Source organism: Selaginella moellendorffii, unplaced genomic scaffold (assembly GCF_000143415.4).
Source record: "Selaginella moellendorffii unplaced genomic scaffold, v1.0 SELMOscaffold_64, whole genome shotgun sequence".
Lineage (NCBI taxonomy): Eukaryota > Viridiplantae > Streptophyta > Lycopodiopsida > Selaginellales > Selaginellaceae > Selaginella > Selaginella moellendorffii.
Genome location: NW_003314325.1, coordinates 739,840 through 756,367, shown reverse-complemented (window position 1 = coordinate 756,367; position 16,528 = coordinate 739,840). Strand labels below are relative to the sequence as shown.

The 16,528-nt window shown below is 48.3% G+C and overlaps 5 protein-coding genes across 9 annotated transcripts; all 5 read right to left on the bottom strand.

The window, feature by feature from the left end:
• Positions 1–719: 719 nt before the first annotated feature.
• LOC9645145 (histone H3.v1) lies at positions 720–2,377 on the bottom strand. 2 transcript variants are annotated; one of them, XM_024689905.1, is made up of 3 exons: positions 1,748–2,377; positions 1,104–1,696; positions 720–1,005 (listed from the first exon to the last, which is right to left on the bottom strand). In XM_024689905.1, the coding sequence occupies exons 1-3, from the start codon at positions 2,321–2,323 to the stop codon at positions 1,002–1,004; spliced, it is 1,173 nt and encodes a 390-aa protein (XP_024545673.1). In that variant the 5' UTR covers positions 2,324–2,377; the 3' UTR covers positions 720–1,001. The 2 variants fall into 2 exon arrangements, with proteins under 2 accessions (XP_024545673.1, XP_002984810.1); XM_002984764.2 differs by having other exon boundaries at positions 1,104–2,377.
• A 501-nt stretch (positions 2,378–2,878) lies between these two features.
• LOC9645144 (ultraviolet-B receptor UVR8) lies at positions 2,879–5,397 on the bottom strand. 3 transcript variants are annotated; one of them, XM_024689906.1, is made up of 13 exons: positions 5,358–5,397; positions 5,147–5,291; positions 5,014–5,091; positions 4,898–4,930; positions 4,786–4,846; positions 4,605–4,735; positions 4,438–4,523; positions 4,178–4,379; positions 4,048–4,101; positions 3,872–3,982; positions 3,737–3,793; positions 3,395–3,669; positions 2,941–3,336 (listed from the first exon to the last, which is right to left on the bottom strand). In XM_024689906.1, exons 1-12 carry the CDS (start codon positions 5,384–5,386, stop codon positions 3,472–3,474), a joined length of 1,185 nt encoding a protein of 394 aa, XP_024545674.1. In that variant the 5' UTR covers positions 5,387–5,397; the 3' UTR covers positions 2,941–3,336; positions 3,395–3,471. The 3 variants fall into 3 exon arrangements, with proteins under 3 accessions (XP_024545675.1, XP_024545674.1, XP_024545676.1); XM_024689907.1 differs by lacking the exon at positions 5,358–5,397 and having other exon boundaries at positions 2,879–3,336; positions 4,898–4,968; positions 5,147–5,261; XM_024689908.1 differs by lacking the exon at positions 2,941–3,336 and having other exon boundaries at positions 3,536–3,669; positions 3,737–3,800.
• Positions 5,398–5,421: 24 nt separating this feature from the next.
• Positions 5,422–12,718, bottom strand: LOC9645143 (CLIP-associated protein). 2 transcript variants are annotated; one of them, XR_002994200.1, is made up of 26 exons: positions 12,478–12,717; positions 12,348–12,417; positions 11,496–11,595; positions 10,980–11,432; positions 10,756–10,911; positions 10,640–10,702; positions 10,522–10,590; positions 10,299–10,473; positions 10,082–10,243; positions 9,926–10,023; positions 9,796–9,870; positions 9,673–9,741; positions 9,539–9,624; positions 9,364–9,481; positions 9,211–9,309; positions 8,835–9,153; positions 7,039–8,777; positions 6,893–6,985; positions 6,737–6,841; positions 6,613–6,687; positions 6,486–6,554; positions 6,366–6,434; positions 6,211–6,312; positions 6,036–6,158; positions 5,852–5,977; positions 5,422–5,757 (listed from the first exon to the last, which is right to left on the bottom strand). XR_002994200.1 is itself a non-coding variant. In XM_002984762.2 (26 exons), exons 5-26 carry the CDS (start codon positions 11,310–11,312, stop codon positions 5,906–5,908), a joined length of 4,269 nt encoding a protein of 1,422 aa, XP_002984808.2. In that variant the 5' UTR covers positions 11,313–11,432; positions 11,496–11,595; positions 12,348–12,417; positions 12,478–12,560; positions 12,635–12,718; the 3' UTR covers positions 5,842–5,905. The 2 variants fall into 2 exon arrangements, 1 of the variants encoding a protein (XP_002984808.2); XM_002984762.2 differs by lacking the exon at positions 5,422–5,757 and having other exon boundaries at positions 5,842–5,977; positions 12,478–12,560; positions 12,635–12,718.
• Positions 5,492–5,812, bottom strand: LOC112351650 (predicted GPI-anchored protein 37). The gene has a single exon (XM_024689892.1). The coding sequence runs from the start codon at positions 5,810–5,812 to the stop codon at positions 5,492–5,494; it is 321 nt and encodes a 106-aa protein (XP_024545660.1).
• Positions 12,719–13,111: 393 nt separating the features above from the next.
• Positions 13,112–15,349, bottom strand: LOC9645142 (glucose-6-phosphate 1-dehydrogenase 3, chloroplastic). Its single transcript, XM_002984761.2, has 9 exons — positions 14,953–15,349; positions 14,804–14,898; positions 14,641–14,755; positions 14,388–14,593; positions 14,185–14,334; positions 13,991–14,111; positions 13,711–13,940; positions 13,429–13,629; positions 13,112–13,373 (listed from the first exon to the last, which is right to left on the bottom strand). The coding sequence occupies exons 1-9, from the start codon at positions 15,322–15,324 to the stop codon at positions 13,112–13,114; spliced, it is 1,752 nt and encodes a 583-aa protein (XP_002984807.2). The 5' UTR covers positions 15,325–15,349.
• Positions 15,350–16,528: the final 1,179 nt, after the last annotated feature.

Below are 16,528 nucleotides of genomic sequence, written 5' to 3'. Positions count from 1 at the left end.
CATTGAAGAACAAGCGCCCATGGAGCCTCAGCCTCCTCGCGGACTACTTTTGGGGGATTTTGGCCTTGATTCACACCTTCTTGCTCACCTTGTTCTCTGTAAGTGTGTTTGTCTTGTCCAGCCTGATTGGGCACAGTCAAAACGCTTGGTCTTTTTTTAAGATAGACAAGGATAGCTACGATTGATTGAAGATTCACCTTGTTGATAGAGAGCCCCGCTGGTCCCAAAGCTAGAAGCTTTAGAAGTTAGTCCTTGTGACAAAACTCTGTTCTCTCCGGGTTTTCTCGCCAGCGGAAAAGATTCGCACTGGTTTCCCGTGACTGATGTCCTCGTGTTGCATTGCAGAAGGACGCATCAGATCAATACGGCAGGACGAGAAGATCAAGCGGAGGAAGTCGAGGAGGGTGGGGTGGTGGCGGCGGTGGCGGTGGTGGTGGCGGAGGCAGACGCGGTGGACTAGACAACATCCGTGGCATTGATCACAGTACGTAACATTCTTTAAAGGGAGGGAAGAAGGAAGTTCTTTCCTTTTTGTTGGAGCTTCTTTTCCCCTTTTTCTCGATTTTTTCTCTAATGCTCTTCTTGGATGGATGCTTTGCATTTGCAGGTGCACCCACTAGAGGTTGTGGGTCGTGCTGTGGATTATGAGGCCCGACAATGGTGGTGTCCATATGTCTCTTTCAAAAGCAACACGAAAGTCCGGAATGGATCTATCTATGTATCTTGGCCAAAGCCTTTTCCACACATTTTAACAAATAAAAAAGGAGAAAACCAAGAGAAAGAACAAGAAAGCTCTGACAAAACTAGTATCGACTGTAGACGCTGCCGCTCGTGATCGATGGGTCGATCCCTCCCTTTTTTACTTCTTACACAGTGTTTCAAGAAAAAAAGCTGTGGACATTCTTGTTCTTCAAAGAAGCGATTGATCGATCGCGCTCGAGATCCAGTGAAGGTCCCGCTTTCTTTTCCTTCGTGGGGTCATGGCGGATGAAGAGCTCCTTTCACCTAAGAACCACACACATGATAGCACATGATTAGCCACCTTGTAACGAAACAGCCAAGCTTTACGGTGTCCGGGAACTGAACGGGCTCCAGAAGGTTACCGGTTCTTTTGGTCGTCGCTCAAGAGCGCGGCTCGCAAGTTGGATTCCTGGCGCTCGATCTTAAACTTGGTGAGGAAGCTGTCGATGCGGGTGTTGAGATCGTCCCGGTCGAGAGGGATCGGGCGCGACGGTGGGATGTAAGTGCCGGTGTTTGCGAGCGAGGGTGTTGATATCGACGACGAGGCCGTGGGCGTCATGGTCTTTGGCGACGAATTCCTCCGGGTGACGTGCTTGGGATCGATCTCCAGCCCAAAGGAAGATGGCGTGGGCGTTCTCGACTTGGGCGACGAGTTCCTCCTCGTCACCCGATGCGCCTGCGTCTGCTTCTGCTGCTGCTGCTCCTGGTGCTCCTTGTCCGCCGCGGCGTGGATCTCCTCCAGCATCTTGGCGTCCAGCTTGAGCGATTGGGTCTTCTTGTGCCTCGGCCTGGACACTCTCTGCTCGTCGATCGACTCCAATTGCTCGTTCCTGGCGGACTTCTTCCTCGATGGTGTTGGAGATGGAGCCGGTTGATCGCGTTCCCCCTCGAGCTTTGTGGAGATCTTCTTTGCCGGAGGCTGATGATCGCGTTCCTCCTCGAGCTTTGAGGAGATCTTCTTTGCCGGAGGCTGATGATCGCGTTCCTCCTCGAGCTTTGAGGAGATCTTCTTTGCCGGACGCTTCTTTTCTTGGGGCTCTTGTTCTTCTCTTGCTGGAAGCTCTAGCTTTCTTCGAAGTTCATCAACTTCTCGTCGTTCTTCTTCTTCCTCTCTCTCGGATTCCGATGACGATGAGAACGAAGGGTCCGATTCCCGAGCCTTGGGACTGTCAGCTACAGTAGTGCTACTCTCATCCTTCTTCACCTGGCGATGAGCATCAAAAACACTGCCCCAATCTTCGCTGTTGCCGATCAAGCTCTCCCCCGCGATGGAGGAAGGAGCTCTAGCGATGCCACTGCCACTGCCACTGCTGCTCTTGGAGTGATTGATCCACAGGAAGAACACCACACAGTTGACGAGGAGGAAGAGCACTGGCAAGGACAGCCACTGGATGAGATCCGTGTAGCTCGTCGACTGGAATGCCTCGGCAAGCGCTGGAGCGTAGAAGTAGACGACCCAGGGGAAGATAGCAGTGAGGAAGAAGATAGCGGCGACAGCAATGGGCCGCTCGGCGATTCTCACAAGCAGGGTGTCCGATGTGCGGTATTCCCTGTCCGCCGTGGATTTCTCGAGCTCCGCCATGGTGAGAGTCGCTGGAGAGTGGAATCGATCGACAAGTAGGGAAAATATTTCGAGAAAAGAAAAGAATTTCGGGAAGAAACATTGGTGGGGGAGGAGGAGAGATCGATGGAGGAGCGATATTTCGAGGAGAAGGAACGATGGAGGAGCGCTATCGAGGAGGATCCCTGAGAAATGCAGCACTTCACTTACAGTAACCTGGATCGATCGAGCGCGGCATAAATCGGCGCAGGATCGATGAGCGAGACGTGACGAACTCTGCCACCGCCTAGCGGCAGAGCCTGGACTTTGGAGAACCGATCAATGTTTGTAGCGCCGCCTCCGCCAGTGACGATGTACTCGACAGAGCCAAGGAGAGAATGAAAGAGAGTGAGAGGGCACGCAAGGGAAGCTCCTATAAATGGAATCTTCCCGAGATGCGATTAGGAGGTCCCAGGTTCGAGTCCCGTGGGCTCATTGTCGTTATTTGTTCGTAATGACAGGTGGGTTGAATTTGTGTTGTGTGATGTCAAAATAACTCTCGTCATGGTTAAAATTCTCATGCTAAGGTGGTGAAAGTGACAAAATCGACATGGCCTCTTATCAAACCACGTAGCATGCTATTCTCCAACACAACAATCTAAGTAAAATCTCCTTGGAGTGATTTTCTTTTCGCGATGTTTTACGTGGTGTCTAGGCGTGACTTGTCCGTGCGTACTTTGGGACCACTGTCCTTGTTCCATGTGTTCCACGCTGGAGGCTAACAATTTAGTTCCATCCGGGAGGTAAAACGTAGTTCTTCTTGCTACTATTGCAGGATCTTGGAAGGATCGAAAATAGCTATAGTTCCTCCTGGAAGGAACACGGGAGATCGAAACAAAAACGATGATGCCTGGAGAAATTTTTGTAGCAGCGAGCGAGAAAATCGAGTAAAGATCATACGGAGTTCTCGCTAGCCACATGTGATTCGCGTTTGTTTGTGCCGGAACCACGGAAGAATTTACGTATTGCTGACAACATTCTGGAAGAGATCCCCCCTGGAAAAAACACCAGGAATTTGTCAGAACAATGTAAGAAACTGGCAAACTTACTCACAAGATAACACTGCTCGGGAAGTTTCTCCGGCTGAAATGACTTACGTAGGCTTGCAGAAGAGAAAGAAGAAAAGTTTTCTAGCATGAAGCAACCGCGAGAGCATGCCTGCCACCACAGGCAACGAGTTTTACCACCCACCGGGTACTACCATTGGCCTCGTCTTCACTGACGATGTTGTGCCGCGAGTAGTGATGGAGAGAAACGGGGACTTCGACGGGATGCCCGGTCGTGACCGCTCCGCCATAGCCAAGACGCCCGTGGTCACCACGTCCAAACTAGACCAGGTAAGAGGCAGCCATCAATCTACGACTTGAAACGTGATCCAAAACTACACGAACTTACCGAGAACATGCGACCGCTGATTGTTGCTGCCACGGAATGCGTGCCACCACACGAAACCTGTAAACTTGCGTACAATTCTCAAAATCCTTCCGAGGATGGAAAAGAGAAAACATATAAACAAGAGAGTTTCTGTACCTGCACAACTGGCTCTCCAGCTAGAAGATGAACTTTCTGTGGAAGCATTTTGCTGCTCTTGTCATCACCGAAACCCAGCCGTCCATGCTCTCCTCTCCCCCATCCATACACCTGTGCGTTTTGTCAAAACTCAGCATATGCTCTTTGTTTCGCTGAGATCTTAGAGAGACACTTACCGCTCCATCAGGTGTCAATGCCATAGAATGCCAGCCACCAGCTGCAATATCAACCTTACAAGACAAAGAAAGCATACATTAAAGAAAACTTATGAAGCGTAAGAGAGAGTCAAGAGAATCATGTACAAACCAGAACAAGTCCAGTCAAACCCTTCACAGGAACTGGAGAAGAACGCGGCTGGGTATCTCCAGTGCCGAGTTGCCCGTACTCGTTGTTGCCCCACGCCCAAACTTCTCCGTGTTGGACCAGCGCAAGATTGTGAAAAGCACCGACGGCAATCATGGTTACGTTCTCCAATCCCTGTACGCGAACTGGAACAGATATTTGCTTGCTGGAACGCAAAAAGCCACCAATCAGCCAAAAAGAAAGTCTCACCAGAAAAAGCTTACATGTCGCCGGGAGGCCATGGTTGTCCCCAGGTCCAAACATGTCCTTCCTCTGTAAGGACCACCGAGTGTGTGCCACCCGCTGCTACCTGAAAGAAGAAAAAAAGAGAATCTTAGCAAGGAAAGGCCACCAAGCTACGACAAGAAAGATTTCCAAATAGCCTACTCAACTGCCGGACGCATAGACGAGGAGCACATCTCTGAGGAATAGTGATGTCACGGTGGAGAACTTTACTCTCGCCTTTGTTTTGCTGCTCTTTGGTTTGCTGCTCTTCAGCGCACTGACCATACTCGTTACCTCCTGGAAAGAAAATGCAAAGGATTTCCTCGCAAAAGCAATTCTTTTCTTACCCCATGCATATGTTCTTCCCTCTTCATCCACAGCCAAGCAATGCCAGCCTCCAATCGCAGCCTGTGATAGACAGTCTTTAACTACAAAAAGAAAAAGTATGAGCGATCTTACCTGGACAATTTTCACATTTGCCAAAGCCTTGACCTGCAAAGTCCGAGATCTCAGATCCCTGCTGGAAATGTCTTGCAGGGAGCGATTAGGCACCAAAAATCTACACCACACTCTACCTGGCTTGGCGTGCTCTCCGTCTTGGTCTCTGGAGGATGCCCCAGAGTGCCGCGCTGGTTCCATCCCCAAGTAAAGAGCTGCGACAAGAAATATTACGACCTCTTTCGAAATACCGATCGATTCGCTGCTCACCCGGCCGTCCTCACAGATCGCCAGGGAGTTGCGGCTCCCGGCCACGACGCTGACTACATTGTGATCGCGCAGCGCATCGACAACGCACACGGAATCCTTGTCCTGGAGATTGCCGAGCCCGAGCTGCCCGTCCTCGCCGGCTCCCCTGCAAATCACAGCCAGCGTCAATCAATCAGTACCGCGCGCGGCAAGAGAAACGATCGAAACGCACCACGCCAACACACAGGTGCGCGACGCCATTATCGAAGAACCCTAAATTAAAGGAGATAAAGGAGAACACGAAAAAAAAAAGGTTTTTACTCAAAACAGTAGATGCCAAATGTACAAGAAGCATATTCCACGTCCTTACAGGAAAGCCAAAGCGGCGGCGATGGCGGCGGTGGCGGCGGTGGCAGTGGCGCTGGCGGAGCACCGAGAAGAGTCACTGTGGCGATGAGATCCACCAGCTACGATTACTGGGCTCCTTGGAATCCTTCCTCCTCTCGATCCTCCTTTTGATTCTCCTCCTTTCGATCCACCGCTTCCTCTGGATCCTCCACCTCTTGATCCACCTCCGCCGCTTCGAAGATCTCTTCTTTCCCCGCCCACTTCTTCCACTCCCTTTAGCTCTACTGCGAGCAACAGTAGCGCCACCATCACCACCACCATTAACTTCCTGATCTCCATGCCTACTTCCTAAACGAGAGAAAATGAAAAACGACGAACCTAGAAACTCTGCTGGATTTATGTAAACTTTCTCTCGCGAAAATCCTGTGTGTGTTACTGTGTGGGTGTTGCCGCTGCCGCTTGCTGCTGCTGCTGCTGCTGCTCGACAGGGGTCCCAGTACGAGCCTGACGAGTTTTACTTTTAGATTCCACGACGTGATGAAACAAACGCGTTTGAGTATACCTGTGCGATTCTGTTCGCGTAAATCGTGACCAGCCGTAACTGGTTGCTGCTGAGGCTGCTCAGATACGGGACGAATGCTTTTCCGAGTGCGATGTAGATGTCCACCAAGCAAAAGACAACAGTCTGTGGAAGAAATCATAAGAAGCACCGAAAGGGAGGAACTTTAAATCCAGACCTTGCGAACGTCGGCGTTTTGGTTGCCAAACGCGTCGAAGAGAGCCGGGAGGAAAGACGGTAGCTGCTCCATGAGCTCTTGTTGTGGAAGACGGGATACAAGCTGAAAGAGAAACAAAAAACATGTTATCCCAATGCTCGTTTTCTCCTTCGTACCTTAGTTAGGCAGCTTATACAAGTAATCAAGGTTCTCACGTCTTCGTTCACGAGAAGAGGAACAACAACCTGCGGCAGCAGCAGGCTTGTTATCCATTGCCAAAAGTGTTGTGGGCTTACCGAGAGGCAGCGATAGGCATCGAATTCTTTAAGTACAACGGTCAGGCACGCGTCTGCCCCAGCAGCAACCTGTCCAAAGAAGAGAACAGCTCGAACTTGGCAATCGTTCCCATTAAGGTTTGCCTACCTTTGGCGTCTGGTCTTTGCTTGCATGCAGAAGTTTCTCTACCAGCAGCTCTGTTGGTTCTTCCATCATCGCTCTCTGAAGAAACTAGTGAATGGGAATCTCGAGAAAATCAGAGGAAACAAACCTGATTATTTAGCATTTCGAAGATAACGGATAAAGCAAGCTCGCGAATGGCATTATTCGGATCATCAAATGCTTCGAGAACGGCCGTGAGGATCTGGTTAAAATACTGCAAAAACCATATTTCAGAATTCAGCTTGGTAGAGAGTAACCTTCTCACCTGTGACCAGCTGCTAGCATCGGCTTTACGAAATATCGCGAGAAAATCTTCGAGAGCACCTGATCGTTTACTTGAATCCTCCACATTAGACATCTGCACGAAATATCATCAACATCATGTTTAGAAAACATCTTCAGCCTCAATACCTGTATAAGCAGCGATGGAATACTCGGAAGATCGTCGAAACTTGATCCGTTTGCCTCCGAAGGCTTGACTTCTTCCGCTAGAGGTACCTTGCTAGACTCCTGAGAAAAGAGCTGTTTGTATGCTTCGTCTGCCTCATTTTTCTGTTGACGCTTTTCCAAACTAGTCTCGTCAGCCTTATTATGTTCAATACTGTCGACCATATTCCTCAGGTCCTCGGTGCTCAGTCTGCGTGTTTGGGACATTCTATCGAGCTTATCTCCAGAACTTCGCAATCCGGCCTTCTTAGACTGAGAAACGTCCTCGATACTCGACACGCTCCTGAAGTTGTTTGAGCTGATGGCGCTCGCATCATTTTCTTTGGACTGACCGTTCATTCTGGCGTTATACTGCACTGAGTCGGACTGCATGGAGCTCCACTTTCTACCAGAGTCGCTGTTTATGGATCCGGAAGAATAGCTTCCAGGCGGCTGGCTTCTCATCAAGGTCGAGTAGGCTCTACCTCCACCATCGACGGACATGGTAGAGTAGTCATTTTGATCATTGCCTGACTTCTTCCCTCGCTGATGCTTGCTCTGCAGAACTGCGACGAGGTCCACTTCTATGCGAGGAGTGTACTGTTTTAATGCACGACGTAAGCTGGCTTGCTCTTCGATGGATAAGTTGAGAATGAAGTTCAGGACTGCGCCGGAATCGTAGTGAGTATAAACTGCTATAAGACTGTTGACAGCAATATCCTTAAGCTTCGGGTTTTTATCGTTCACTAGAGGAGCAATCTTTGCCAGCCACAACCTCATCAGTCCACTACCACCTGGTATTTCCCCTGAGAGCGTGAGCTTACTGAGTGCATTGTTGGCAAATTCGATGATAGCGACTTTGGCCTTAAGTGACCGCTGCTCGTCGAGGGATCGCAACAAAGCAGGGAGCAACGACTCAATGGTGTAAGTCGAGCCAACCGTCTCAAGAACTGATGCACTGAGCTGCCGTATGATTTCCTTCGGGTCGACCAATCTGGAGAAGACGTGAGGTAAAATGCGCTCCAAGTACGACTCAAACGGTTTTCTGCAAACTGGAACGAGCTCATTCAAGGTTGACAGAGCTGCCTGCGCAACTTTGTGATGTGGATCGTCCAAGTGTGCAAAGAAGAGCTTCATAATCTTCTCAAAGCTCTGCGTTATTTCCTGTAGTCCCTTTATGCCGTTCTGAAGCAGATCCCTGATGAAAGTAAAAGCGCCAACCCGTGCCGACCAGTCGGCATTGGGACTAAGGCCTTCTCCAAGAGCTTCGTGGAGTTGTATTGTGGACCCGTTACTGCTAAACGCTTCGTAGGACCCCTGCATAGTATCACCATGGCTTCTAGTGGCAGACGGCGACCTCCCCGAGCTGCTGTTTCTAAGAAGTGGTCTCTGGAATCCTGGAACTCCACCTTGGTTATCACCCCTTGGAGTCCGCTTACCTTCCCTGCCTTCAGCCATCAAGCTAGAGCTGCTCCAGTTGAATCTGTCCATGACTGATACCCTCGCATTAACCCGATCACTGTCTTGACTCAAACCGTTGTAGACCATGCCTCTCTTCGTGTCAGAAAGCATGCGTTGAGGAGATAACAAAGCTCCAGGTGCAGTACCGTAGAGATCGCCAGTGTAAGCGCTAGAAACTGTAGTACTGCCTCCCACGGCGGACGACGCTGAAGCCGGAAAAGGTGGATCACGAGAGGATGGTAAATCCACAGCCTTGGGGCTTGCTGTTGCGAAAAGAGGAACGTTATGCAGTGCAAAGTAAAAGAAGCAAGATATCGTACCTTTGGCGGTAGCCTTAGATAGAGGACCTTTCACGTCAGATATATCAACGCCCCTCAGCATCGTCTCTATTGCGTTTACCCGCTGTTGGCTTGCTTGTAAAATGCTTTCTAAGCTTCTCTCTTGCTCGCTCGTTCTCGAATGAGCTCCACCCGACGAGAAACTCGCACGTCTGTCCATTGCGATAATAGGAACTGTCTGGGGAGTAACAGGGGTTGACTTCGAGACGACAGTCAATGAAGCCCTCAACGGGTTACCCCTGGTGCGCGATGCTGGAGACGAGTATCGTTTATGAAATCCTCTTTCTTCGTCGTTTATAAGCTTGTGAAACAAAATGAAAACGTCCATTTAGAAGAATAAACCATGTAAGTTACTTACACGCTGAATAGCCGGATCAAAAGAGAAGAAAAGTTTTTGGGATCGTTCAGGCCACGTCTTAGCAAAAAGTCGATAACATGATCTTGCCGTTGAGCGTACCTGGATACAACGAGTTTGATTCATTTGTTTCTTTCACATATTAGCGAAAGTTACCTCGCTCATAGCATCTACAACACAGCATTTGATAAGATCTTCATAAAGTTCGGCTGAACGTTGGATTTCTGGAGTATCCGGCCACTGTTCTAGTATCAAAAGAGCGTATTCACAACACCTAAGTAATATCATACATTGTTATCTTCATTATTTAGTTCAAAGAGCTAAACTGTACCTTGCTCTCAAGACACCACTGCGGTCATTTTTTGCAATATCAACAATTCGCGGAAGCATTCGCGAAACTCGACAATTACGCAGAATCTGTAAAAGCGAGTTATGAGAATTTGGACAGGTAATTGCATGACACACCGTTTTTATACAATTATCGGCTGACTCGGCAATAACTTGAACAGTAATAACAACGAGCTTAAATAGCATCTGTTTGACAACGTGAAGATAAGTCAAAGAATACAGAACATCAAAACCACGTACAGGTATGAAGGACTCTGCGCATGCCTCGAAATCAGATAATAATTCTCTAGACAAAATATTCAAGAGATGGCAAGCCTGGAAGTTTTACATTCGGTCAGTAAAGCACAAAAGAAAAAAGTTCGGAATCAACCTGCTTGACGATACTAGAGCGCCGATCAGAAAGCTGGACATTCAGAGGGGGAGTTAATTGCTTCAGCAAGGAAGGAAAAGACTGGAAATCAGTAGCCCCTACAAATGTACAAAACGTTAAAACTTTTGCGAAGTAACCACAAGAAAACGTATGTACCTCCGTAGACAAGCCCTTCAACCCTTTGTAGTGCAGCCATTCTTACGGACCAATCCTGGTCCTGCGTCAACGTGGAACAGATCTTTTCCATCTCCCTCACTAGCTCCCTTTCTGAATACACTTTAATAGGATCCACGGGTTGTTCGGGAGAGTCCACCTCGCCTGCATTCATAGATATAACAGTTAAAATACGCGAGAGATGAAAAAGAATGCTTGCCTGAATATGACGGAACATCTAAAGGTGCGGGCTTTCCTCTCGGACTTTGCCTTTTAAAACTTCCAGACGGACTAGTCATTGGTTTGTTGTTGTCTGCGCCACCTTGCCTGGCTAAGCTTTCGAAGGGACGAGACTTTGAATCCATCCTTTCAAGCTTCGAGATAATTTCTGTCATCTGCATCCAAAGTCAGCATCGCAGAAATTTCATCGATAGCGACAACACCTGTGCCGGCTGTATAGGCTGACGCTGGAGCTCGTCGCGAAACTGTGATCCAACCTGACGATGCATTTCCTGGCAAAACCTTCAGTTACACTCCATTATGCAGAAAAGAAACTGGCACCTCCAAACACAACATAGAAGCTTCCCTCACTGCGCTGTTGGGATCGCTCAACAATTGCAAGGCCTGCCAAAGATTGATACGAACATCAGGTGTAGCACAAAACAAAGTGCGCTTACGGAAGGAAGAATGAAGCGTTGCAATGTGATCTCCTTCGCCGAAAAGAGGCTCACGGCTGATGCCATTGTTCGCATAAACTCTTCTCGAACTCTCCAGTTTCTGTGAGTCCAAGCCGTGCTTCCCGCTCTCTCAACTATAATAGTTGGAGATGATATCTGCACGGAGTGAAGAAGCCATACATATCAGATCCACATTTCCAACGAAGCGAGAACAAGAAACTTGCCTCCATGAGTGCCAGTATAAGCCGATTAGCCGCATCACGGACCGGTTGTTTGGCATCCCCGAGGCACTCCACGATGGCCGGGACAAGAACGTTAAAGTGAACTTTAAGATGCTCGCCTGCTAGTGCTGACGCCGATGCAAGAACCTGGAGAGCCCCTTGGCAAACCCTGAAGTTGTTATCCGTGAGCAGTCCCCTGGTTGCATCCACTATGCTCCCTACTTCGCTAGCTGAAAGCCCTTTCCTACGCTGCTCAAGTAAAGTCTGGAGCATCTCCACTCCAGCCATCCTTTCCTTGGTGTCTTTTGCCTGCACCTGCGTAAGTGCTTCCTCCATGGCGAAGGGAACAACAATGCACGGAGCACCCAACACCGCATCTACCAAGCCCGGTCTTTTCCCATAATCCTCACATAGATCCAAATGCCTAGCTCTCTCCTATCCAGTCCTGAGTTTCACCTGAGATAAAAAATAAGCAGCGGCAGCATTTTAAACCTCCGGACAGCAGATCACTGTTCTTACCGAGGAGCCTCCAGTATGGATCCCGGATTTCCTGCTGCCTAACTTCACCTCAGGGAAAAATCTGCGAGCTCCAGAGCGTAGAGGGTCGCCGGTCCATGTCCTGCTCCAGGGATCCAAGCACAGTAGCAATGCAGATTAGAATGCTAGCACAGTAAGGGAGAAGAGCCCACAAGGGACGCTCAAGGGCAACCCAAACAACGAGTGAGAGAGAAAGTAAGGTGAAGAAAAGAGATGTTACACCCTACAGCGAGGGGCCACCGCAGGAGTCGGTCGACAGCGACTGGCTCCTCCGTCAATAAAGCGATTGGAATAGAAACTATTCACACACTTAAAAAAAATCACACACAAACCCGACTCATACGCACATGACCTTCGACAGTAATATAGTATCGAATCCAAAGCAGTAAGGTAAGATTTGAGAAAGACTCAAAGCGCTTCTCACGGCTAAGTACAGGACTGGAAATGAAGAAGAAGAAAAACTCACAAATCGGAAAAACTGTTCTCTCGAAGAGAAAAAAAAAATCCTAAAGGATTGAGAATGAAAATAAAAGTTCACAGAATCGATCAGAGGAAAGACGCTAGACTGGCAGGACACATTAATCTTGCTGGAGGTCTCAAAAGATAAAAAAGGAAGGAAAAGAGGAGAACCTCGCTGGAGACTGAATGGTGAAAACGCACCCAAGAGTGTGTGCTAGAAAGAATGCCAGGGATAAAGCGTCACTGCCGATGCTCGATCGGCTGGATTGTTAAGGAAAGGAGTTAGTTTAGCGCGTAAACGATGGCAGGGACAATGACGCATCAAAGAAAATGCCAAGAACAAACAAAGAATGTGCAGGCAAGCGACAGACTTACATACGCAGCGGCCAAACAAATATTTCTTCTGCCTTGCAGCCGGATCGATCGACGAAGACTCGATCAAATCCTGGCGAGATTTCCAGCGAGAAAACCGGATTAGATTAGGGATAGCTAGATCGCTACGAACCTGTGAAGCCAGAGAAGAGAATGCGGCCCGCCGGATGGAACGCCGCTCATCAAAGATTCATGATCGCAGAAAGAAATGGTTGCCTGAATCATGAGCGGCCATAAATTTCCAAGCGCCCGCGCGATTAATGTCCATTACGATCCGGCGCAGCTCTTACCTAACAGAGAGGAGAAAGCGAGCGAGAAATCGAGCCGATCGCTCGCGGCAACCCACCGATTCAAGAAGAAGAACAAAATCCCCGGGATTAGGGCTCCTCAAAAACCACTGAGGTTTACATGCCGTACATAGTCTATCCGTACGCAAGTATTTTTGGACCAGCCGTAGATCTGGCCAATAAGAATTTGAGCACCTGGCACATCATAATGTTGCTGCGGACATTTGCATTCATAGCGGAAGCAACCAAACCATAGAAAGAAAGAAAAATCTCTCTTTTATTGGAATTCTTTTGTTCTTCTTCTTCGTCCTTTAGCCAATACCATTCTTTGTGTCAAGAAACTTTCCATTGTCTCATCTCTTTCCTCTCCAAACCCGGATAGCCGATTGAATCGATCGCTCTGGAACTCCAAAGTTATTTCGTAGCCGAAGGAGACCCTGTACAAAACTTTCCTTGGTTTGCGCTCGATCGATCGAGCACTCACGACTTGGAGTGCTCGGACGAGCTCATATCTCCCCATCTTACGTTATACTTGGCCGCTAAGTAATGAGCTCCCACCGGGCCCCGGCTCCCATAAGGATAGAGCTCCGGGGAGATCTTCCTCTCCTCAAGCTCTTTGAGGAGTGGAGTGAAGATGGCCCATGCTGCGTCGAGCTCATCACTGCGTATGAAAAGCCTGCGCTCACCTTCAATGGCGTCGAGCAGCAGTCTCTCGTACGCGTCTGGGATCTCTCGCGAGTACCTGTGGAAGAATGCATTGGTGAGAGCTCGGAAAGAGAGATAGAAATCTATATCACCTGTCCGAGTAAAGCAAGTTGAGATTGCTTCGGTCCAGCCGCATCCCCAAGCCGGGAACTTTGTTGTTGATCTTGAGGTACACTGCTTCGTCCGGCTGTACCCGGATTACAAGTTCGTTGGTGGCTTGATCGAGATCCATGCCAAAGCTTCTTTTGTAAAGGTTTCCAGGTACGTGCCTGAATTGTACCCTGATCTCCGCTCTGCAAGGCGAGATTTAAGTAGCAGTAAGCTCCAGATAATGCAAGCACGAGAGAGAGACCGAAAAGCATAAAGAAACATACAGCTTATTGTGCAAGGCCTTGCCAGCCTTCATGAGAAACGGTACGCCGTCCCACCGGGCATTGTCTACAAAAAGCGCCGCTGCTGCAAATGTTGGTGTGAGACTGTTATTCGGTACGGTCTTGTCGTCTGTGTAGCCAGGATAGTGCACGCCTCCTTTGATGTGGCTCTTGTATTGACCAACAACAACATCTTCCAGCTGCAATTTCCTCATTGATCGCAACACCTTCACCTGCACGAACATGTTAGCACGCACTTCGACAGTACCTAGTATACCAATACCTTCTCGTTCCTAATGTCCTCGGCGTCTAAGCTAACAGGAGGCTCCATTGCAAACAAAGCTAAGATCTGAAGGAGGTGATTTTGCATGATATCACGGATGATACCATAGTTGTCGAAGTACCTAGAACATTTTCAAAACAGATTCAAATTGTTTTCACGAAACGAAAAGGAAAAAAGTAAATCTTTTCACGTACCCGCCTCTTCCTTCTGTTCCAAAGTCCTCGGAGAAAATAAGCTGCACATTTCTGATGTACTGCCTCGACCAGAGAGGTTCAAAAACAAGATTCGAGAATCTCAAAATCGACAAGTTCTCTACGAGCTCCTTGCCCAGGTAGTGATCAATTCTGAAATATAAAAATGTTTGGAACATAATCTACATCGACTGAGTTAGAGGTACCTGTATATCTGCTCTTCAGTGAGAAACTCTTTGAGCCCGCTAGTAAGCTCGCCAGACGACTCGGAATCCCGGCCAAATGGTTTTTCGACAATCACACGAGTCCAACCTTTGGAGGACGATGCAGAGCGACTGGCACACCTTGCGACGTCAATGAAAACATTGGGTGGAACGGAGAGATAAAACATTCTGTTTGCGACTTTTCCACCCTGTACACAAAGTTCTTTAGCCATGAACAAGTAAACCATTGACATACCTCATGATCTTTTAATTTCTTATCCAGCTCGGAGAAGTTGTCCTCCGAGTTATACTGCCCGGACTGATAGAAACAACGCTTTAAAAACTGGCTAATCTTTTCACTGCAGTTCTCCCTGTAAAGAGAGCTTACTAAGTTATGGCCGCTAAAGAGCTGTGATTACCTTTTATCGATCCTGCATGTCAAAGTAGCACTGATCATAGCTCTCAGCTCGGCATCGCTCATCTTGCTCCGAGCATATCCAAAAATCGTGAAGTGCTGAGAAACATTGGTCTTTCAGTCATGTGGAAAAGAAACCACACACGGACAAACCTGTGGCAGGCACCCTTCGTAGAAAAGTGCAAACAGGGCGGGGAAAATTTTCTTCTTGGCTAGATCACCGGAGGCACCGACAACAGTGATGCTCACTGTTGATCCTTGCTCTGGAACACCCGGTATCGCTCCATCGCCGCTGGAAACCTCCTTTGGGGCCTCGATCGAAGGAATTGAAGGGATCGGTACGCGCTTGGCCTCGAGAACCGCGCATGCCATACGATGCTTGTTCCCGGAGCTGAAAATCACCTCGCGAAACGAATTCCTGCGGCCGATTACCGCTGCGGAGCGGCACGATCCCGATCCGGACGAGAATGTAGCAGCAGCTTGCCCACAGAAATAAGAGGCGGCGCCGGCGCCCGCCATCGCCATTGGAGCTTCTAGCTAGAACCCTAGACGAAAAATGGGGGAGAGGTCCTCACAGCTAATATATACCCAGGACAAACCACGAGAGAATATTCGTTGCCAACGCTCACATGCTTTCTTCGTAGAGAACGAAGGCTTCCATTCCAATGTGGTGGCCTTCTCTTGGCGCCAAGGGGCCAGGGATGTGTCTGTCGGCCTGGATTCGCGGAGGAGCCAATCCGACGGCTGGCCCTTTGTATCAACTAAAGATCGAGGAGGAGTGATAATTTTCTCTCTTGGCCGTGATACTTTCCAATTCTTTCGTGTAGCGAGGCCCATGGACATGCATTTTATTATTAGATTGGAATTTGATTCCACTGTCCCAAACAAATTTCTCAAACTTCAACACGATACACGTTAAACCAACTGTATATAGTCGGCTGGGTAAATAAAACCAAGATTTGTGTCGGATCTTCAGGGCATCGGCCGAGGGGGACCTGGATATTTTGTTAGCTCGCTACTCTAGATAGTAAAACGACATTTATAGGTCATTGTTGGATTATTAAGCCGGTGGGGGGCTAATGAAGTGTTTGCTGTTTTGGATCAATGTTGTTTTCTCTTGATCTCTCTGCCCATATAATGATATTGGCTTTCATAAGAGCAAGTCAATGCTCAAATGGTTAGATGCATAATGTGTATCATTTGATCACTAATAAAACTTAAACTTAAATTTATTTTGTTAATTATTTCCAATCAACATGCTCGACTGAAAGGGCTTGCTTAGTGATCACATTCTCTTGAGTGTGGCTCAAGAGTGGAGATTGTAGATTGTGCTATTTGTCTCTCGCATTGCCAGCCGCCAACATTGGAATCACTGTTCTCCAGTGACAAGAACAATGTTGTTATAATATACCAAGTCAGCAACCTCCAACAATAGCTCTACAAACCCTTACTCACATTTCAAACCTGTTGTTGGCATCTATTATTTTCTTTAGATACCCCACACTAGTTGAGATTGCCTCTAAAACGAATGTGCAGCCTTGTTTTGGGTGGTGGAGTCTATTAAATGAATGCTTCTCCAATTTCCTCATATATAATGGACCAAGAGTGTAAAATTATCAACATCTAGGGGAACAGATTGATCTTGGCTAAGATTTGTGGAGGGATCTTGCCTGAGAGGGCATTGTTGTTGAGATCATGCTCCAGCGCTAGAAGCGCTGCCATGGTGGAT